This window comes from Panthera onca, chromosome A1, assembly GCF_046562875.1.
Source record: "Panthera onca isolate mPanOnc1 chromosome A1, mPanOnc1 haplotype 2, whole genome shotgun sequence".
Classification (NCBI taxonomy): Eukaryota; Metazoa; Chordata; class Mammalia; order Carnivora; family Felidae; genus Panthera; species Panthera onca.
In genome coordinates, this window is record NC_138339.1 from 113,922,253 (window position 1) to 113,946,133 (window position 23,881).

Here is a 23,881-nt window from a genome sequence, read left to right on the forward strand (position 1 = left end):
GTCTTAAATGATTATTTGTCTAAATAGTTCAATGACATGTTAATGTCAAACCAAGAGTTACTACAAGTTCAATTACCTTCTCTGAGCCAGCATGACTTTCATCTTCATGTTCCTCTTCTACTCTATCCCTTTTCAATGCTTTCAAAAATTCACTCTTCTTATCAGTGCGCATACGTGTCAGTTTGGTTAGACGAGGTTGCTGATTAAGTTTGTCAACAGGTGAAGAGGAATTTGAGCGATTACACTAGAAAAAATTCAGAAATATTAATAAACATGTAGACAAAGTGTATCAATATAAAGCTCACAACTACCATAACTTCCTATTTCATCTTTATTCACAATACAAAAATGATTTTAAGTCTATTTTCTTCTATACCTGTATGTTTTATCTACCCCAGTGAATGAGCAGATTCTTTCTTCTTCTATAAATTTTTTTTTAACATTTATTCATTTTTGAGAGACAGGCAGACAGAGCGTGAGCAGGGGAGCGGCAAAGAGAGAGGGAGACACAGAATCCGAAGCAGGCTCCAAGCCCTGAGTTGTTGGCAGAGCCCGATGTGAGGCCTGAACTCACGAACCGCGAGATCATGACCTGAGCTGAAGTGGGACACTCAACCGACTCGGCCCCCCAGGTGCCCAAAAGACTTTTCTTTAAAAAAAACAAAACAGGGGCGCCTGGGTGGCTCAGTCGGTTGAGCGTCCCACTTCAGCTCAGGTCACGATCTCGCAGTCCGTGAGTTCGAGCCGCGCGTCGGGCTCTGGGCTGATGGCTCGGAGCCTGGAGCCTGCTTCCAATTCTGTGTCTCCCTCTCTCTCTGCCCCTCCCCCGTTCATGCTCTGTCTCTCTCTGTCTCAAAAATAAATAAAAACGGGGGCGCCTGGGTGGCGCAGTCGGTTAAGCGTCCGACTTCAGCCAGGTCATGATCTCGCGGTCCGTGAGTTCGAGCCCCGCGTCAGGCTCTGGGCTGATGGCTCGGAGCCTGGAGCCTGTTTCCGATTCTGTGTTTCCCTCTCTCTCTGCCCCTCCCCCGTTCATGCTCTGTCTCTCTCTGTCCCAAAAATAAATAAAAAACGTTGAAAAAAAAAATTTAAAAAAAAAATAAATAAAATAAATAAATAAATAAATAAAAACGTTAAAAACCAAAACAAAACCAAAACAATTTTGTTATAGCATAAAACAATTAAGGTCTGGCAATACTGAAAACTACTGTTTTAAATTAAGAGGGTTTTTTTTAATTACTTTTTTTTGAGAGACACAGAGAAGGCATGTGTGCAAGCAGGGTGTGGGGAGAGGGAGAGAAAGAATCTAAAGCAGGCTCCACACCCAACACAGAGCCCGACCATGACATCATGATGTGAGCCAAAATCAAGAGCCAGATGCTTAACTGAATGAGCTGCCCAGGTGCTCCCTAAATTAAGAGTTTAAATACAATTTTATAAAATATTCTAAAGCTATTTAAATATGCCTAAAATACATATAAGAGTGGTTTTTAAAACTGTGTTCCTCAGTTTTAGGGTCCTAATAATAGTTCCAATAAAACCTATTTTATAATTATTTACACACAGATACACAGAGGGTTTATCAGGTAGGATTTCACCAAGGAAAATATTTGTGGTTGGGCAAGAGGGAGGTAGGGAGAGACCTGTACTAGAGTCCTTTTGTTTTGGGGGTTCTGACAGTGGAATACATTAGAAAACAGAATGTTACAACTCCGTGTCACAAAAATTTGTAGCCATGGAAAACTACCGTAATGCTTAACTATTGGCAACACTATCTACAAACTATAAGGAATCTAAGCCACAATTACCAGCTATGAATGCTGGTCCCTTCATTCCAGTTCTAAATTTCTATGATTATGAGGGGCTATGATGTTCCAACAAAGTACTGAGAGCAATTTCAAATGTAGCAACATAGTCACAAGTGTCTTTTGATCCTCAACTAATCAGAGAACTCCCTGGTCTAGAAGTTTCAGAAACCTGGCCAAGTGACAAAAAAATACTTAAGCTACCAGGCATATTAAGTCCATAAAGTAACAATATGCACCTTTCCCTCCCTCTTCTCCTCTCTTGCCCCTTAAGTGTTAACACTAATAAAACATGTTAATAAAATAATGAAATGTCCATCATACCCAATGGAAGATTATATGATACAAATCCTCATTTTCAGTCAAAGTTCAATCCTACAGCATAGCCTAACTCTTAACACAAATGTCAAAACTGCAACTGTCATAATTCTTTTCTTAAAAATTATTTGTGGCAATGGGAAGCCTAGGTGGCTCAATGGGTTGGGTGTCCAACTCTTGATTTCCACTCAGGTCATGACCTCATGGTTCATGGATTCGAGCCTTGCATCGGGCTCTGTGCTAACAACTCAGAGCCTGGAGCCTGCTTTGGATCCTGTGTCTCCCCCTCTCTCTGACCCTTCCCTGCTTGTGCTCTGTCTCTCAAAAAAACATTAAGAGGGGTGCCTGGGTGTCTGTCAGTTAAGCATCCCACTTCAGCTCAGGTCATCATCTCAGTTTGTGAGTTCAAGCCCCACATCAGGCTCTGTTCTGACAGCTCAGAGCCTGGAGCCAGCTTCACATTCTGTCTCCCCATGTCTCGGCCCCTCCCATGCTCATGCTCTGTCTCTGAATAATAAATAAACATTAAAAAAAATTTTTAATAAACTTTTAAATATATATTTAAATTATCCATACTTAAAGTGCAAAACTGATTAGCAAAGAGCAAAGTACTTGAATCAAGTTTTAGGGAAGAACTAAAATATCTCATTTTAATGTATTCATTTAATCAATCTATGCCTTTTGTTCACTATTACACTGTATGATTAAGATATGTTGCATTCCTCAGGAATAATTTTAAATAACATACCTCTTTCACTGAAGTTGTAGATGGGCTAAAATTCTTGGCAGTTGATTTAAAAGCATTGAAGTTGCCAACACCATATGTAGACTCATGAGGGAAAGAAGTCCCAACTTTATTTTCTTTAGTTTGGCTTTTCCATTGAGTAGGCTAGAGGAAAACATCAAACATTAATGTCTATCAAAAACAGATTATTCAGAGGAGAAAAACAAAGTGAACACAATACAGATGACTGTGTGTGACTCATAAAAATAATTATTGTATTACATCATTCCTACATATTTCTCTTCTTTTTCTACAACTAAAATCAAAGCCTGGTATTTAGACAAAAAACATCTGACTACATTACTATTTTTACAAGGTCTTACAAACCTGAAGTTAGGTTTGTTTTGCCTAAAATCAAGAAAACACAAGTACGAGTTCCAAAAACCTAAAACTGAACACCAAGGAAACAGCACTATGTACTATTTAGCAAAACAAAATTTTATAGATTTACTACCAGTAATATAAGAAAACACATACATGAGCAAACACACACATCATTTAAAAGATAATTAAAACTAATGATACACAATGGGTGAACTCTCCACTTTAAAGTCAGTATCCCACCAACAACCCCTCCCACTTTGGTATAAAATTTTTTAACATTCTATTCTCAAAGTAACCCAATTGGTACCAACTTAAAACTTGCATTTTAAACAATTTAGAACTTACTTTTGTAGGTGGAGCAGCAGGTTTAGGGACTAAGCCTTTATAAACACTTGGACCAGTCCCGTTCTTAACTGGTTGTGACTGAAGATTTCCTACCACTGGGAATCCAGATAGCTGTAAGTCTTTTGTATTACCTTTCTTAATGACCAGCATCCTTGGAGCTCTAGATTTAGGATTCGGAGGATATTCTGCATAAATAAAGCACGAGCAAGAGTTACATACAGTTTAAATTTTAGCATAAAATTAAACCACACACACACACACACACACACACACACACACACACACACACACAAACAGCATAATCCAATCCTTGATTATATTTAAAAATAATTGCTGCTTCCTGGGCAAAATAATTAAGCTAAATAAGTATAAGCTATATTCCTGCTTCAGAAATAAAGCTAAAACATAAACAGAATATAGCAAGGATTGCACAATGTCAAGTAATACAAATGAATTCAGCTGAACACTGGCCTAAAACGTTAATTTTTTTAATTGCAAATTTCATTCTAGTCTCCTAAGGCTTAGAATATAAAGTACATTATATTTTCCTCTTCTCCATTTTCAAAAAATAGTTTTTCTAACTCCTTCTCATTCTTATCTCACAAAGTTACTATCAATAAACAAAGAACTATAGTCCCTCAATTTCTAAATTGCTACTCAAGTTGTGACTAATAGAAAACAGAATTCTATTTTCACAATACCAAGTCATTCAAATATTTACTGGCCATCTAACCATAATGAAGGCATTATGTAAGTTATAGGGTAACAAACTCAATTCTTCTGAAGATAGTACTAGGAATAATTGCTAACAGAGCTGTTTTCTCAAGAGAAATTCAATTGCTAAAATATGAAAAACTGCCCATAGAGTTTAATTTTAATCCTAGAATTTAGTTAGTGTAGGTATTACACATGAGCATGTTCACAATTATTGTGGTGAAGTATGTCTTTCTTCCTTTACAAAAATTCTCTAAGTGTCAGTTTCATAGTTGAAGAGTTTAGAATAAAAGAATTAAGGGGAGAAAGCTTAGGAAATCTAAATCAAGATTAGCATTGTGTATTAAATAAGTTCCTGTGACATGCTGAGTTGCCTAAATGTTTGTGATGATGCCCCACCTCAAACAAACCAAACCAAAATTCCTACTGGATCATCTCAAAAACTAAACAAGGACTTATAGGGGCATGAAGAGACTCTCAAACTTCATCTGAGGCTTCAAAATCTTCAAAATATAGAGCTGGTATGCTACTTCATTTTACTGCTGATGTATAAAAGAACAAGAACCTAGAGCAAACTGAGCAAATCCTCTTAAAAGTTAAACACATGGCTAATCTACTAAGGCAAATATTCCAACTTCTTGGATGCCTTACAAGGCCCAAGGAATAAAGGCTAAGAAAGAAATCTTTGGTCACACAAAAACAGAAATTAAATCGGCAATATACAGCTTTTCTAAAGAATTTACACAATTAAGTCAACAAAACAAAAATTAAGTATAAAGATGTTTCAGGGTGCCCGGGTGTCAACGTTGATTAAGTGTCTGACTCTTGATTTTGGCTCACGTTATGATCTCACAGTTCATGGGATCGAGCCCCCCAAAGAGGCACTGTGCTAACAGCATGGAGCTTGCTTAGGATTCTCTCTCCCTGTCTTTCTGCCCCTCCCCTGCTCAGACACATGCGTGCTCTCTCTGTCAAAATAAGTGAAGAAGAAGAAGAAGAAGAAGAAGAAGAAGAAGAAGAAGAAGAAGAAGAAAGAAGATAGAAGGGAAAGAAAGATCTCACAGGTGAAAAAAGAACCCTAGAAACAGCACTAAACCATTTAAGCTTTGCAATTATTCTGGTAAACAGATGATGACAGTGAGAATAAAACTGGGGAAAAAAAAGATTGCTAAAAGGAATCTCAAGAAGCAGTAATGACTGATACTGGGAAATGCAAAAGGCAGTAAGAGTTTGCAAGGTCTCAGAAAGTCAAGTGCTGAAACAGAGGACATTTCTATCAGTACACCACAATTAAAGAAGTTCAAACATGACTGATAAGCACACTTCCAGTTCAAAATGGCCCATTAAGCACACAAGTTTACCTTCTTTACCTTAAAGTAGGTCCTATGTTAAAATTATTATAATGGAGGAAAACAAATACAACAGGAAAAGAGTCACCATCATCAGCAAGGGGTGATGTCAACCCACATTTATCAAGAAGTAAAGAAAAAAACTTTTATTGAGTGTGCACAAAGGAACCTAACAGCTGAGGATGGGACTGATCCACCCCTGAATCTTGGATTACAGACCTGTACTTGAAAAAGCCACACATGGCAGAGGGCAGAAGTGAAACTTTTCAAAGATCAATCGCTATGAAAAGAAAGTTACTAAAGGAAATCCTAAACAATGTACTATAGGCAGGCGAAAAATGATCCCACATGGAAAGCTGAAGGTTCAAGAAAAAAATAAAGAAAACTTTTGTGTATAAGCAATCATTAATCAAAATTAGAAGGCAGAAGAGAGAGAGCAGACAAGCAAACAGGTATGTTATCTTTAAACCTCAACATACTTCCTGACTACTAAGTTCACTTTCCTAAAACTGGATTCCTGGACATCTAGAGCAAAAAATAATGTGGCTTTTTCCTCAAAGAAGCCTTCAGGGCAAAGACAGAATATTCTATAAAGAAGGAAGGTGAAGGGACATGTGGCTGGCTCAGTCGGTAGAGGATGCAACTCTATCTCAAGGTCTTGAGTTAAAGCCCCACGTTAGGTGTGAAACCTATTTAAAAAAAAAAAGAAGAAATGTGAAGCCTAAGAAATAAATCATAGAAGACTAAGTAGCAAAGTAAGTACAGTACAGAGGTTAAGAACATGGACATTTATACCAGATTGATAGAATCTTGCTCCAACTCTATTAATTCTCTCATCTATAAAATGAAAAACAATAGCTCCTGTCAGAGAATTACTGTAAAATATTTTAAAATACTAGAAAAAAAATCTAGAAAAGTCAGACTATCTCCATTATAGTATGCTTCCAATCATATTTCAATATTGTATTAAACTTTAAGTTGATTTACAAAATTACAGAAGATGAGAAAAAGTCTAACAGAAATAAACACAGACTAACCTATATCCTATGTAACTGTGCTGAATATACTACATAAACCTGCCCATTTAATAACAAGAGCTCTTAATAGCAACCATTACAATAAAAGTAATGGAAAGGATGATGGCAGCACTAACTGTCCAAATTTTGAGTCATTTATATTACAGCTGACCCTTGAATAACAAGGTCTGAAATGCACCAGTCCACTTACATGCAAGTACTTTTCCAATAAATACATAACAGTATTATAAGTATATTTTCTCTTATGATTTTCTTAATAAGGTTTTCTTCTCGTAGCTTACTCTGTCACAATATACATGTAATACACAATATATGTTTTAATCAATTATATTATCGGTAAGGCTTTCAATCAACAGTACACTATCAGTAGTACTTAAGTCTGGGGGGCGGGGGGATCAAAAGTTATACAGGGATTTTCGACCAAAGGGGTGGGGTAAGAGGCATTAAGGCCCCCAACTCCTGCACCGTTCAAGAATCAAATGTACTTATAAACATAAACATGTTCATCTGTTCAGATTCTCCCTACAAATTCTGACATTAATCTTTCAAGTGCTGAAGCAGTTAGATTCAAACAGTATCCAATGTCTCCTTCTATTCTTTCTCCATTTACTTTGTCAACTGGTTAACAATATGCAAACACTTGTATTAAAAAAAAACTAGAAAGTAAGTGATCTCAGTGACTTCCTCTGTAAATTACATGTCCATATTATTTCCAACTCAGATAAGCAGGCATCGTCATTGAAATTTAAGTTAAAAACACCTGAAGGCAAAGGAGTTTTAGATTTTCATATACCTGTTTTCTGCTACCCTCACAAACTATTATCTGACAATAACTGACTTTAAATATCCCTTTATTTCCTTGTTATTTATACTCTCCCAATATCTATGGATACAAGAGATTTTTTTTCTTAAATACAAAGTCAATGGTGGGAGGAGGACTGGCTCAATTCTTTCTAGAAAAAAACAATTAAAATACTGCCACCTATAATACAAACTAATTTGGCAACATGTGTAGTTAAGAGCAAACATTTCAATTCTTCATCCTCTTGTCTTTCACTACATTCCCTCCAAGTGTCTTCTATACGTTTTCTGATTCAATCACTTATTACTTTATTCTTTGATCTCTAACCTAAAAATTCCTCTTTTTTTGCCTTTTAATGAATCTACAAGAATATCCATCACTTAACTAGATTTGAACATAACTTAGCTAACGTTCAGGTTCATTAAACAACTCTAACATGATCAAGTGTTTTACAAAGATTGATTTACACAATAATTTTAATATTTTATGCAATTTAATATTTATACTGCTTTTCTCATTAAAATTGTGATCACCCTCATCTCTGAGATGAGAAAATTCACTCAGATTAAGTAATCTACCCAAAAGTCTAACCATCAGGTAAAACACCTAATGTTAGGGGCCCTGATCTATCTCATTCCATAACTAATGTCCTTAACTACTATATTATATACTAGTGGAGAAAATGGGAATTCAAGTATTTACTGCTATGCCAAATACTTCAAATTTTTACCATCCCCAACTAAAAATAAGCATACTAGGCCTGTAACTAAATGGTCAGAAAAAAAGTCTGCGTACTACCAAGTGAGATCAAAGTCCACCCTTTTCTGATGCCAAGTTATTGACTTGGTTTCATGATCTTGACAAAAGAGTTAACTTTAAGGGGTGAACAAAAGCATATGGCCAAATGAAGGGTGAATCACATGTGAATTAAGTTTTCACACTAATTTGAAGAAGAAACTTAGTCACATAAAATACAGTAATACACAAATATCAAACCCAAACCTCAGCAATAAAAACAAATTCCTATTGTGAACGCTAATTTTAATGCAGAAAACTAAATGTTTCCGACTAAAGAAACTGACGTGGTTTGAATCTTTTTGGTTTTCAATTTTTTAATGTACAAATCTGCTTTGTTTCACAATAGAAGTTTGAAACAAATGAGTTTCATTAACTTATAATGTAAGCCAACAATAGGGGTATGGTGTTTTTTCTTTAATAAGGCCCCCTACATCACTCATACTTCTAAAAGAACTTACACGATGAACAAAATAATACTTCTAACTCCAACCAAGTAAAATTGACTTCTGTCAAGTTGTCTCATCAAACTCTATTAATTTTCCCTCATCAACCTTTAACGTATGTTGCATTACCTTTTTCTTCTTGTTCTAAGTTTAAAAACTATTTTCGTAAGACATTCAAGGAAAGTGGAGTCATTTCCACGTATAGACTACCAACAGATACTTTTACAAAGAAATTCGGTAAGGATTATTCCTTTCTCCTAATTCTACTTACAGAGCTCCTTTAAAAAACAAAATTCACTGGCTTTCATCATAATCGAATTCACTTAATGCAAACATGCATGTCACTCAATGTGTATGCTTTTGGCTACTATAATTGGAATTCTCTAGAAAATAACCCATCTTTAAGAAATAGTCACCAATTTGCTGTTAGAAAGCCAAGCAAATAAAATTCTTAAAAATGAATATTGATGCTCTTAAGTAGTATATCAAATATAAGCAAAAAACAGGAAAGCTCATCAAGTTATCAAGGAATAGACACAAAAATAAATGCTAAGTTTAAACAACACTATGCTTAAATTAATTACTATGAGTGAAATTTTTCATTATTTAGTATCTTTAGAACTAAATGTCAGACTCTGCCAATAATATATTGCTGACATAATTCATCAACACAAAAATAGCCAGTAGTACTTCTGAAAACACACAAATCAACAATTACTAATTATGTATCAAATTGTATACAAACATATACACATCATTTTTTCTCTTTCTCACCTCCCAAATATATCAGTCACACAACTGAGTATTTTAAAAAGGTCACAGGCACACTCAAGTACCTTTTAGTTTTCAAGTATTAAAGATATAGATTAATTTAGTAAGCATTAATCTTGGACACCCAACAACAGTGCTCCTGATTAAGATCAAAACAATAAAAAAGTCACAGATATAAGCTGCAGGAAGGTGTTTTTAAAAAAGCTAAATAAGTTCTAAGTAGAATTACACTTATGTAATTATATTTTAAACAGTTTAATTACTTTCCCTCAAGGTATTTTTTTTAATTGGGATATTTTGTTTAGATTCTTGCAATTTCTGATCTACAAAAGGACAGTTTCAGGGACAAACTGGTTTGTTTAATACATATTACATTTTGGTTATTAAATTTTTACTTACCTGGAAGGAAGTAGCACTAGAAAAGTTCTACTGAAGTCTTTCCTAAAATTCTCTCATGTCTTCCTCAGGAACATTGCTATTTTAAATGTTGCAATGGGGAAAACGATATTTGGGAACCCAGGGGGGAAAGTGAGAAAGGAATAGTGAAGTGTAATACAATGAAAACTTCATTGTATTCCTATGGGAAGTACTGGGAATTTAACAGTTAATCAAGCCACAATTAACCATTTTCTTTTTTCTAATGCAAACACACTTCTTAGTTTACCTAAGGCACAGAACATCTTCCTTTTAAACATCTTTTCAACTAGTGCTCAAAATCCTTAGACCAACCCTGAAACAGTAGAACCAAAATCTTTATATTAATACATTTTATTCTCAATATTTTCAAAGATGTACTTGCCTTTAAATCATTTCTAAAATTATTAAATTAACCAAGGATCAGCACCAATAGTATCTATAGGTAATTTTATATGACAAAAGCTCACTGACATTAATTTTTTATTTACTTTCATTCTAATCAAATCCAAATTATTCCTAATTTCTTAAGAGACTCTATTTAACACCTTCCAGGTGGTTCTATATTCTTATGCAATCAGCTGTTCCCAGAAAAACTGAATAATAAGGAAACATACCTAAGAGAGGAGCTTGGGAGATTTTTTTGGTTGGGTATGTGTGTGTCTGGGCGTGTAGGCCTGGGGAGAGTGGTAGAAATACTAATTTGCAATACAGAAAAAACAATGCCATTCACATGGTTCTAACAAAAGTGTCTGACCACCCCCACCCCCACCCTCAAAAAGCCCTTAAATAAATCGGGAGATCAAAAGAAAACAAAGTAATGCCCCAGAGTTATCACCCATAAATACATTAAAGAACAGCATAGGAAGTGGCAAAGTTTAAAATAATGCCTTTATCATTAGCACTAGTATGCTGTCACAAGCCACAATCCTTTTATTTGGTAAGTTGATAATTTTCAATAGGAAAATACAAATGAACATGTGTATAAGTTCCAAAGTGGATTCGTCGCCTTTGAATTTGGCATCAAATAATTTATTTTTCAGATATCAAATCTTCATATTTAAATTTTTTTCCATTATTTTAAACTTCACTTGAATCTTTAAAAAGCTGTCTGATTTGTACTATATGAGTGCGCTTTAATCTTCTGTAAGATGCTATCAAATTAAACTCAGCAGTTTTAAAGAAAAGGGATTATTACCAAAAAAAAAAAAAGTCATTAAGCTCTGACAATCAAAAAGACAAATAATTCCAAACAGATTAGTTCCATAGGCAAATTTATACAAGTATTTAATACTCTCTACGTATAACCATTTTCATAAGTAAAAAAGATTAATTTTATGTCACACTATGATTAGAAGTACTTATCTTTTCAGTTTAAGTTTTCAACTGTGAAAAACTAAAAATTAAATTTAAACTAAGTTTTTTGTTTCCTTAAGATTATCAGGCTGAGTTTGAAACAACATTGATTCATTACATTAACTTACAACCATTAAAAAAACTCGTGAGTATACTTAATGGTACTAATCTGTGCAAGTCAAGTATTTCAAATCAAACTCCTTCTATCCCCAGTATCTTTTTAAAAGGTAAGTGCTACCGTTTTGTGTAGCTGAGCACTCAAAAACATATTTACAAGAGTAAGTTTAATTCTAGACTACTCTTTATTTTTAAAAACACAACAAAGTGAAACATACAAATAACATTTTATACCCCTCAAAGTTAAATTAAAAATTACTTACCCCATACACCTGCAGCTAATGATTTATTCTGATTTGGTTCTCTTTCATACTCAGGATTTAAAGATGGCTGAAAAAATTGGAATGAAAATAAATGTTCACGCTGCTCACATTTTTTAAAAATAAACCTTTTAAAAGTAATCTCAAAACCATACTGATAAAAACCCTGATATGATACGATGAACTCTTAACTATTAAAGACCATTCAGGAACCTCACTAACTTATTCTGCTAACCATCAAAATGGTTACTATCTATCTATACTCACTTCTACTAAAGAGAAAACAAGGAAATGGTCTTTAAATATTCTTACCCCCAACTACTTGAGAATGCGTGGATTTAAAAAAAAAAAAAGAGCAAACAAGGCAATGTGGTCTTTTCATCAACTGGAAAAAATCACCCTTTCTTAGCCTAAGGTCAAAAGCAAGGAAGAGAAAAATCAGACTACTCCCAACAGGTGTTAGGTTTTCGTTGCTGGATGCATTCGTTGTAACACACTCATTCTCAAAACAAAGTACAAATTTTTATTTCAACAAGTGATTCACAGGATATTAAAAAGAAAAGTGATTTCAGCATTGAATGTGTACTCAAAACCAATTTTAGAATCCTAAATTTCCAGGTATTTTCTGTGTTACCTAGCAACAATGCCTGCCTTAAAGAAGGTATTTAACCCATGTTGAATAAAATGAATCCTGATATATTTTACTTACCAACAAAAGTAAACTATTTACACTCTAATGACATTACTAAGTAAAGTCCCAAAAGAGTATACATGCATACCAGTATGATTCCTTGATACAAACTTAACAAGACTGAGAAGACTTTCGTGGAAGCAATAGGTGCTTTCTAAAAAATACAGTATTAGAAATTACACTATAGGTCTATCTATCTTCAGGGCTAGGATCATGACCTCGGAAGTTATCAGCAACGGCGACAACAAGGCTGTTGTAACAAAGTAACAAAAACACTATCTTTGCTAGTCACAGCTACACAGTTCAAGCCAAGCCATCATTTTCTTCTGAACTAATACCACTATTTCCTAACTGGTCTCCCTGCTCTCACTCACTGTTATTCATTCAAGATCGAACAACTAAAATATTCTTCTAAAAAATTAAAATCAGATCAAATGATCGAAAGTTTTCCTTTGATCCAAAGGAGCTTCGTCCTACTGCACCTATAATTAAACTGAAAGTCTTTCCCTTTACCTGCCCAGGTCCTACTCAATCAAAACCTTCTGCTACCTCTCTAATCTGGTTGAATAGTCACTTTACCCATACTGACCTTTTCCCCCAAAACATTACAAGCTTGCTCCCCACCTTAGGCCCTCTTCCCAGGATTAATAAAGCTGACTCCTTACCAACCAGGCCCTAGATTAAATGTCACTTCCCTAGAGAAACGTCTCCTGATCTCCAAAAAGTAGCCGTCCTGTCACTTTTTACCTAAATTTTCTACAAAATACTAATTACTTTCTTTTTATGTTGTGAATACATCTAATAGAACAGAAACTCAGTGAGAGTAGGACCTTGCTATCTTGTTTCACCTTGCAAAACAGCTAGACTCAGAGCCACTCAAATATATACTGAATGAAGAACGAACATATACAAATAATAAATTACCAGAGATGAACCACAAGAAAAAATGCCAAGATCAGGAAGATTTTACACGAGACCAATTTTTCATGCAACTAGAGAAGCAGTGTGTTTAGACAGTCACATAGTGAGATTTAAAAATAAAGAAGAATTAAGAAAATTCTGAATTTTTGTAGGGCACCTGAGTGGCTCAGTTGGTTAAGCATCTGACTTCAACTCAGGTCATGACCTCACAGTTAGTGAACTCGAGTCCTGCAGCAGGTGAGCACGAGCCCCAATTCAGATGAGCCCCACTTCTCTCTCCCTCTGCCCCTTGTGGGATTCTCTATCTCCCCCCGCCCCGCATCATTCACTTGCGCGTGCTCTCTCAAAAAAAGGAGGGGAAGGAAGGGGAGGAAAGGGAGACAGACATACAGAAAGAAAAAATTCTGTCTGTAACTAGTTCATAATTTGTTTTTAAGAGTGGAGTTAACTTTTCTAATTGTATCTGACCTAAGCCAACAAGTGGTTTACCTTCCCTAACCACTAAGAAACTTTTGAATAAAGTAGCTGAAAGACAAGGAGAACTATCCTGGAAGTAACTTAAGAGTAATATACGAATGGGGGCACCTGGGTGGCTCAGTCAGTTAAGTGTCTGACTTCACCTTGGGTCTGATCTCACCATTAGTTGAGTTCAAGCCCTGCATCAGGCTGTGTGATGACAGCTCAGAGCCTGGAGCCCACTTCAGCTTCTGTGTCTCCCTCTCTCTCTGCACCACCTCCCACTCACATTCTGTGTGCGTGCGTGTGTGTGTGTATGTGTGTGTGTGTGTGTGTGTGTCTCAAAAATAAACGTTAAAATAATTTTATAAAAAAAGGTAATAAATGAATAATAAAACATTACTTAAAAGAGACAGTCTAAATAAAATGTACTAGTAAAATATTCTTTCCAAAAGCTTAAAAGCTTTTCAGAGATGTTATGATGCACTTGCAAAAAAGCTAGCAAGCTCAGCCATTGTTTCTAAGGGAAACTGTTCAAATTTAAGGAATAAAATGACACAGATTATCGAAAGTTTTTAAATGATTATATGGTTAAGACACAGGAGTAAGTAGGAGGAGGGAGAGGAATTGAGGAAAGAGAATTATATAAACAAAGAGCCTCACAAAATGTTAAAGATTAAACATAATTGAACCAAGTGTGATTTCTATAGATATGAACCATAGTGATAAAATCTCCTAAGAAAGCCTTGATGTTAAAATGGCGCTTGCAGAAACCTCATTTGTATTAAAGTTACAAGAAACTTACAAAATCCTCAGCCTCAAACTGTTTGCGTTCTCTCTTGTCTTCTTTCCTCCCTGCTTCATTGTCAGGTATGCTGTTTTCATGTAGTCCTTGGCTTTTCCCAGAATGGTAAATACTGCTACGAGAACGAGAACTTCCACCATGGTATCCCCCTCGATGATTTATGTTTTCAGTACCATTTCTTCCATGCATCCGCCATCCATTTTTTTCTTTCCTTCCAAAGTTACCTTATTTAAGAATGGTAAAGTAACATAAATTCAAAGATGGCTCTGGTTAACTACTGAATCACAAAACATTCTTAAAACAACATGAAGAAAATCATCCTACACTCTCATTTCTTAGCAAATTTTACCTCCATTAGGACGTCCAATACCAGAATCAAAGCCATCTGAAGAGTTGTGTCGTCGACGATTCACATCGTAACGATTTTCTGTCCATGAAAAATTTTCAGAATGCTTCTCAAAATTCAGTGACGACTGAAATCATAAACACATACATGAACATACACATAAAACCTAAATATAACTTTAAAAACTAGTAATAATCCGGCCTACATTATTTCCAAGAATTCTAAATGGTTAAGAACATTCTGTATTTACTGTCCATGTATTTGGTTAACTGGTAACATATTAAAAGATGGATTCCACTGTTGGTCTATTTTCCTTGTCTAATGGAAGCTATTTTGAAAGAGCTTAACAACCACATCTACTTACCCAAAAACTTTAAAAGTAAAATACCACTGTAAGGGAAACAAGGCAAAACGTAGTACACTTCTCTTAAGTAACAGAATTTGACATTCTGTATCATACATTACTTAATTTAAATATAAATGGCTCAAGATTTTCTTGAACAGAAAGTTATGGCAAATGAAGCTTAAGTTCTATTTTAAGTTCTCCAGATTGATTTCCAAACTCCTCTTCCCCACAACAAGTGTTTTTTGGAAATTATCTAAAGAATGTATAGAGGCACCTGGCTGGCTCAGTCAGTGGATCATGTGACTATGGACCTCGGGGTTGTAAGTTCAAGCCCCACATTGGGTGTAAAGATTACTTATAACTAAAATCTAAAAAAATAATAATTATTTATAAAAACTATTTTTAAAAATTAGGGATTTACAAAGAACATAAAAAGCCACAACTGTTTTTAAAGGTTGCTCTTCTTCCCCAGCATTAGCCCATGAATCTAATAAAATCACAATCAAAACTTCCAACTTTTTAAATGCCCTGACCATTTCTCTGGGTTGGATTTTGTTACAACCATCTCCAGGACAATGAGCAGAGTACATCAGGTGAAATGTAAACCACTGCACATACTGGGTCATCCCCTGGGCCTTTCCACATTGCCACTGTGGGACCTTGTGGTATCATTCCCCTATTGCCCCAGCCTTATCTTGATGCTGTTTATTGTGCCATGAAAGTTAGTCCTTGACCATCTCAGGTCTTCACCAGCATCCATGAAACAACAACAGGCTAACCATGCTAGGCCTGCAAGTATGATAAAAACACAAACCCTTCACAGACCCTAACAGTTTTGGTGATGAGGATGCAACACTAACAGAGCTAAAATTCTCTAGAAAAAAATTAAAACAAGGGTCTGCAGGCCAGATTAGGGTAAGAGAAGACTCTCATGATCCTGGCAGCAACCGCTATCATCCAAGTGATAGGTGGAAGTAAGCATCCCTCAATGTTTAACAGCCAAGTGGCAAGGAGTAGAATTGAAACAAGGCACCCAAACAGTGCCTTAGTTGTTGTAATTCTCCCATGAATGGTAGAACAAAGGGATTTTTTATTATGACTGGGGCCCCAAGTGAAAGGCAATACTGCTGTGGCTGCTGAGCCAAAGCAACTCCACACTGAAATAAATGGTGTCAGCAATGAGGATAAATGGAGTTTTAGGAAGATTAAAAACTTATGAGAAGGAATTATGTTAACACTACTGACTTCTTGGAAACAAAGTAAATGCAGAGCCTAGCATGCTGGAGTGGAAGTGTTCTGTGCCTTCTGTACTCCCTGATCCCACCCCCCCCCCCCACTTCCCACTACATCAACCTTAGCAACTTTAATGAGAATGTCAAGTACACTGATATTTAAGGAAACTGACAAACTTCTATAGCTCTGCTAGACATACATGCTCAAGTCACCATCTCACTCCCATGAGGAGCAACACAGTACTAAGAGAAGGGTGGCTGAAAATACTGAGGAATGTGGGGCAAAGCCAAGTCAATGTGGTGTATGGGGGGAGGAAAGGCCCCATCCTGGGTGTTTGATGAAGCCAAAAGGTACACAAGAGAAGAGGCAACATCAACTCTGAGTTGAGGAATCAGAAAACAAAAAGCCTACAAGCCACCTATCCAATGCCCAAAGGAGTGGTTTTCTCCTCCACCCTGTACTTTCCCTCATTCACAGATGAAGAAATCATTTCCTGAAAGCTTAGAGTGTAACCTTAAAGCGCATGGACGAAACTTCTCCGTCAGTGTCACTATAGTGAGAAAAGATGCCACTAAAACCCAATTTGACTGATTTTGGAGTTTGGAGAAAATTCAGCAGTAGGAAAGGGAAATTAAAGTGATCTTGCAGGTGGGGCCTTTAGGCCAATTCAATTTACCATTGTTTGTTATGTTTTAACTTGGTACTAATGTTACATGCTTGTAATGAAAATGCTCAAGATTCTTCCATTCAGGGATATGACAGGATGACAGGTGATTTCTGTCCCCCTTCCAGGTCGTCTAGCAGAAACACCAAAGCCTCTCAAAAGAAAGAAAAAATATCAGAGACAGAGTTGAAGATTTGATGGGTAATGGGATATTCAGAGAGGCTATTTCCCAGTACAGAAGTGCCATGTGCCTGACACATACATCCCCTTTCTAAAGGGAATATGGCTCTTGCCCTACTGCCGAGCTCTTAAAGTGAACAACTTAAACTAAGAACAAAAAAAGGGGCCCATTAGGGCTCTCAACCTAATGAAAAGTATTTGAGCATGCAGCTGACCTGGCTACCGGGACATTTGTTTTGCACAAAGAAATGGCAACTACCCTTTACAGTAAACCTTATTCCTCTGCCTGCCACCTTAACAAGCTCCTGGTTCAATAAGGCTCTCAAATCATAGTTCCCTTAATTCCCCGGGTCTGGTTCAACTAGGTTAAGAGAGGACAGTGTCCACTGGGTGGCAGCAGCCATCCAGCCTCAACAACTCTGGAAGACCAAATGGATTGTCAGTCAGCACAAAGGGCTAAAATGAAAAGCAGGACCCTGGCCTTAGATAAGCTTTAAGGACTAGACATTTTCTATTATTTTTCTGCCTCTTCCACTGTTGCCAACGTCCAGTCATCTGGCCAGTCACCTGAGACACTAGAGACTGGCAGATTAAAGGTAATTCTTTGGAGTCACAAACTGAAACTATAGCTGATGAGACAATCTGAGTCACTCAGATGCTCACAGTAAGATGCGCTAGCATAAAGAACTAAAATCAGAATACTGCTGAAGTCTGTAGCATGCTACCTAGATCCACCACACCAGACCTGTAACAATCCACTACCGTAGACTGGTCACAAAATAAACGACTTTTCCTTTCTGATGCAGAAGCCACCTCTGCATGCCAGCCTGAGACTCCTGCCAACAGCTCATCTACTTGTTGTGCTGCAAAGGAGGCTGCAAAGGAGGCCACGCTACACAAGACGAACTGCATCAAATCATTGATCACTTCTTGGAGCTATCTATAGTGTTTCTTCACTGTTGAAATTTTTTCAGGTTACAGTATTGTTGCTGCAATCTGACTGGCTAACTCTAACTCTGGTCACACTATCGTGACCCTTGAAATAAATCCATGTCATGTTTTTGGTATTCCAAGCACTAACATTCCAGTAATAGTACATCTTTTGTCATAAAGTTCAACCTGCAATGGTTCGATATTCAAATACTAAATGGATACTCTATACCCTCTACTATCCGCAGGCATCCAGTAATGTCAAGCAACACTAACAGTCTCAAAGTTCAACTCTGGACAATCTACAACTCTACATTCCTCATTTCACACACCTTAATGAGACACTTTGGTCGATGAATGCAACAAACCCATAAAGAAATCATCTTTTCTTAGCCATTTCCTAGGTAGTATTTAGGATTTTAAAAAATGAGTTATGAGATAATACAGACCTATTTTTAAAATATCAGGATTCTGGGGGCACCTGGGTGGCTCAGTCAGTTGAGCATCTGACTCTTGCTTTTGGCTCCGGTCTTAATATCACAGGTTCGTGGGATCAAGCCCTGCGTCAGGCTCTGCACTGACAGCGTGGAGCCTACTTGGAATTCTCTCTCTCAAAAATAAATAAAATAAACTTTAAAAAACAAAATACCAGGATTTGCCCTGATTATCCCTTGACATGTTGTTTCTTTCTCCTAAGAGAAACTGCAGGCCAATCTACCTCTCAGGGTGATGCACTGGCCAAAAAAGAAATCTAAGGAATTCAAATAATCTGGTTTGGCCACCTGGATTCTCTTTTTGGAGGGAGATGGTCCTGTATCTGAAGACTGACCATTTGTGTGACTATCTCTCACCCAGTCCTCAGTAAGGTCCAATGTGGACTAGGGTGAGCAATATGATACATCACTGCAATTATGTAAAAATGTCCTTGGTTCCACTCACATCCAACTCTTCCAAACCAAAAAATCTGGGTACAAGTAGGGAATTTTCTTTTAAGTGAAGTCAGCTATCCAAATGAGACACATAAGGGGTGCCTGGGTGGCTCAGTCAGTTAAGTGTCTGACTTCGGCTCAGATCATGTTTTCACGGTTCACGGTTCGACCCCCACATCAGGCTCTGTCCTGACAGCTCGGAGCCTGGAGCCTGCTTGAGATTCTGTGTCTCCCTCTCTCTCTGCCCCTCCCCTGCTCACACTCTGTCTCACTCTCTCTCTCAAAAGTAAATAAACATTAAAAAAACAGCAACAACAAATGAGACACACCAATTTCATGGGTGTAAAAGAAAAAACGCTAGGGGCACCTGGGTGGCTCTGTTGGTTGAGGCGTCCGACTTCAGCTCAGGTCATGATCTCACAGCTTGTGGGTTCGGGCCCCGTGTCGTCGGGCTCTATGCTGACAGCTCGGAGCCTGGAGCTACTCTGGATTCTATGTCTCCCCTGTCTGCCTGTCCCCCACTCACACTGTCTGTCTCTCTCTCTCAAAAATAATAAAATAATATTAAAAAAGAAAACCCCTAGCATCTGTAGAGGGAACATCTTTGACCCCAGAAAGTACTGGAAGAAAGGAAAACAATTAATGCTCTATCCCCTAGAAACAGCACCAAGGCCTGATTCAAACAGAAAAAGAGAAGAAAACACTGATCTACTGCTAGAAGGGTCATCCCTACTCATACTTCAAAATCAGAAAAACTCAGATGGCCATAAACAATCCTTAAATATTCTCCTGTGCCTGATATCAACAGCAGCTCCTGAAAGTCAATGTGTAAAAAACGCTTAAAAAAAATGGTTTCATTCTGATAAAAATTCATGATTCTCCCAACACCTGAGCAGTATTCTGTTATGCCACATATGGCAAATGATGCTGCAAGTAATGGTGACACCGTCTATGCTTCTTAACTGAACTAATGTAAAAGTTATCCAAAACAAGGTTAATAACAAATCCCTAACTAAACTGATGTGTACCCCTTCAATGTTTCTATGTGAGGGAAAATAAGTCACAGATTGTCTTCTATTAAGGGTGAGAGTTGATTTTTGGACCACCTATTATCCTTATAAATGTAGGTTAATGACACCAAAATTCAGATCAGTTTAAATTCTCTTGAGTGCATTTTAATGGATAATACAGCAGGCGTAGACCATATACTGTCTGGCTGAAAAATTACCTATTGATCCACTCTAGGACTTGTTCACATCCAGCTGAATCCTGGCCTCACCTGGCTGTCAGGGATGTTAATAGTAGCCTTAATTAAATGCTGTTTAAGACAATTAAATGAATTTTGTTCTAGCCTCTATCAAAATAATCAGAGTGGCTGGCTGAATGGTAGTCATATGAAAATACAAGTTTGGCCAAGAACACATAGAGCTGATTGTAGAGCTGTTGGGACAGGCAATCCACCACAGACGGTGAGCATTTCCTTCTGTTCTAATATGCCAAAAATGCAAGACCTTCACTGCTTTTTCTATGGCCCATTTCTCAAGGTGAAGTTTGCAGTAAGCACCATTTGAGGGATGATAGGTAACATCCTTCTCTGGGACAAAGAGCAGGCTTATAATAAATTCCCCACTCAGCACCAAGGGTAGCATCCACGTGGGCCCTTCAACGTCAACTACCCAAAGTTTTAGGGGGCATAGAGAATCAGTGCCAATATCATATTTGTCATGCTAATAAGTAATAAAGCTCTTGGTCACGGACTCAGCAGTCTTCTCCCTGCATCTATATTACCTTGCAAGTAGGATAAAACCCAGATCCTTCACAGACTGACATATAGTCAGCAAAGTAACGTAAGAATAAGACATATAACTAACGGGGGGAAAAAAAAGAGAAATACAATAGGACCAAAAAGGTAGCTAGGAAACTTATTATTTGTGAATAAATGATTGCCCAGGCTTAAAAATCCAAAATATAACACAGGGTAAGAATTAAAGTTGCTAGATACAATACTAGCACAAAATACAATATATCTGCAACGAACAGTAATAATGAAGTCTTTTATTTTTTTTTAATGTTTATTTATTTTTGAGAGAGAGAGTGAATGAGCAAACCCATGGGAGGTAGGTAGAGAAAGGGACACAGAGGATCCAAAGCAGGTTCTCTGATGCACAGCTCAAACTCACCAACTGTGAGATCATGACCTTAGTCAAAGTCGGACTGGACACTTAACCTAATGAGCCACCCAGGCACCACTTACTACTTTTTAAGTAAGCTCTACGCCCATTGTGGGTCTTGAACTCACAACCCCAAGATCAAGAGTCACATGCTCTTCTGACTGAGCCAGCTATGCTCCCCAGTGATAAATCTTTTTAAAATACTGTTTAAAATAGCAACAAGTACTAGGAAATACTTGAATATACCTAATTCACGAAAAACTGGAAAAAACCTGTAATTTTAAAGACATTAAAGAAGACCTATATACATATATACATATAATATATACATATATGTGTGTAATGATGTGTATAATTTTGTCCTAAACTAATAAGAGAAAAAAAAGCAACCCAAAAGAAGTTAACAAATGACGTGAAGAGGCATTTCACAGAAATGTTAACTCCTTGTCCAAGAAACAAGGATTTGCAGAGAAGTTAACTGTGATAAAATTTTGGCAAGAATTAAAGTAAAGACAATAGTTCTACACAGCATACAAGAGTATACATCACTACACCACACAAAAATGAATTTGGCAATATCTAACCAAGTCCCAACAATTTTTCTTCTAACTGTAAGTTGGAACCTTCTATTGAAACTGGTCTACAGAGAAGCAGATATCAGCATCACTTTGAATATGTTGGAATTAGGGTCTCATCCAAGAACTACTGAAATCAGAATCTGCATTTTAATAAAATCCCCACGTTATTTTCTTATCCATTCAAAGTGTGAGGAGAGGCGCCTGGGTGGCTCAGTCGGTTAAGTGTCTGACTTCGGCTCAGGTCATGATCTCGCAATTGGTGAGTTCAAGCCCCACATTGGGCTCTGTGCTGACAGCTCAGAGCCTGGAGCCTGTTTCAGAATCTGTGTCTCCCTCTCTCTCTGTCCTTCCCATGCTCATGTTCTGTCTCTGTCTCTCAATAATAAATAAATGTTTAAAAAAAAAAAAAAAGTGTGAGGAGCAGTGCAGTGACCTAAAAAATTCTTAATTCATGTGTTCAAGGACATATTACCAGAACATTCCAATGGAGTGACGTTTTAAACAATCTAAACTTAAATGGACAAATTAAATCTAATACAGAGACAAAAAATAGGATACCATATAGAGTTTTAAAATAATTACACTAATTCTGCAGATATCAACATGGGAGAAAATTTTTCAAAAATATAATGAATGTAAAAGATGCAGACTTTATATAAACGATAATTACTAATAAAAAACATATATAACAATACTATTTGACATTTGCATATGTAGTTATAAGAACATGCACTGAGAATACTTGAGGAAAATAAAAACAAAGGACTGTGAAGAAATAACAACAGTGGACTTCACTGCATACATAATGCCTTACTTCCCAAAGAAATAAAAGCTGACATAGCAAAATGTTAAGAAAGGACTGTCTTGTGTTTTTAATAAGTATTCATTTAATTATTATCTGTACTCCTTTGTATGCTTGAGTATTTCATTAAAATATTCTACATGGTGGGGCACCTGGGTGGCTCAGTCAGTTAAGCATGCAACTTCAGCTCAGGTCATGATCTCACGGTTTGTGGGTTTGAGCCCCGCAACAGGCTCTATGCTGAACGCTTGCTCAGAGCCTGGAGCCTGCTTCAGGTTCTGGGTCTCCTCTCTCTGCCCCTCCTCTGCTAGTGCTCTCACTGTGTCTCTCAAAAATAAATAAATGTGTAAAAAAAAAAAAAAAAAAATTCGACATGGTTTTTTAAAGTCACTTTTTTTTAATTTTTAAAAAAATTTTTAATATTTATTTTTGAAAGAGAGAGACAGAGCGTGAGTGGGTTAAGAGGCATAGACAGAAGGAGACAGAATCCGAAGCAGGCTCAAGGCTATGAGCTGTCAGCACAGAGCCTGACGTGGGGGGCTTGAACTCATGAAGCAGGGCTTGAACTCATGAACCCCAAGATCATGACCTGAGCCAAAGTTAGACGCTTAACTGACTCAGCCACCCAGGCACCCCTCTACATGATTTTTTAAAGAATTATCAAAACATGTACTTAATTGTTCAAACACTACATTGGTACACTTGAAACTAATGTAACACTGCATGTTAACTACACAGGAATTAAAATAAATGTAAGAAGAATTATCAAAACAAATATTTACTACATACAGCAAATTCTCCAATATGAAAAAAGATGTTGCAAATCACTAAGAAATAGATTACATGAATAAGCAGTTCTTTTTTTATTTATTTGAGAGAGAAAAAAAAAGAGTACATGGATAAGAGTGGGGAAGGGGCAGAAAGAGAGACAGAGAATGAATCCCAAGCATGATACGTGCTGTCAGCAGAGCCAAAGCCAAGACTCAATCCCACAACTAAGAGATTATGACCTGAGCCGAAATCAAGAGTTGGACGTTCAACAGACTGAGCCACCTAGGTGTCCCTGAACAAGCAGTTAAGAAACTCTTCGTAACACCAAAATACACTCAACCATAATTAAACAATGCAAATCAAAACAATGAAGTACTATTTTACATCTAATTTCACAGAATGTGAAAACATCCAGTTTTGC

The 23,881-nt window shown here is 36.8% G+C and overlaps 1 protein-coding gene across 4 annotated transcripts in view; it reads right to left on the reverse strand.

The window, feature by feature from the left end:
* GPBP1 (GC-rich promoter binding protein 1) overlaps positions 1-23,881 on the reverse strand; it is a 76,326-nt gene that overhangs the window by 14,541 nt on the left and 37,904 nt on the right. For 3 of the 4 annotated variants that reach the window (XM_078449681.2, XM_060635741.3, XM_060635742.3), the window contains exons 4-10: positions 14,860-14,983; positions 14,511-14,734; positions 11,641-11,707; positions 10,522-10,581; positions 3,577-3,761; positions 2,872-3,012; positions 77-244 (exon numbers count right to left, since the gene is read on the reverse strand). In XM_078449681.2, the coding sequence (XP_078305807.1) occupies positions 77-244; positions 2,872-3,012; positions 3,577-3,761; positions 10,522-10,581; positions 11,641-11,707; positions 14,511-14,734; positions 14,860-14,983 (969 nt within the window). The remainder of the gene's footprint in view (positions 1-76; positions 245-2,871; positions 3,013-3,576; positions 3,762-10,521; positions 10,582-11,640; positions 11,708-14,510; positions 14,735-14,859; positions 14,984-23,881) is intronic. The other variant, XM_060635743.3, reaches the window with a different exon arrangement.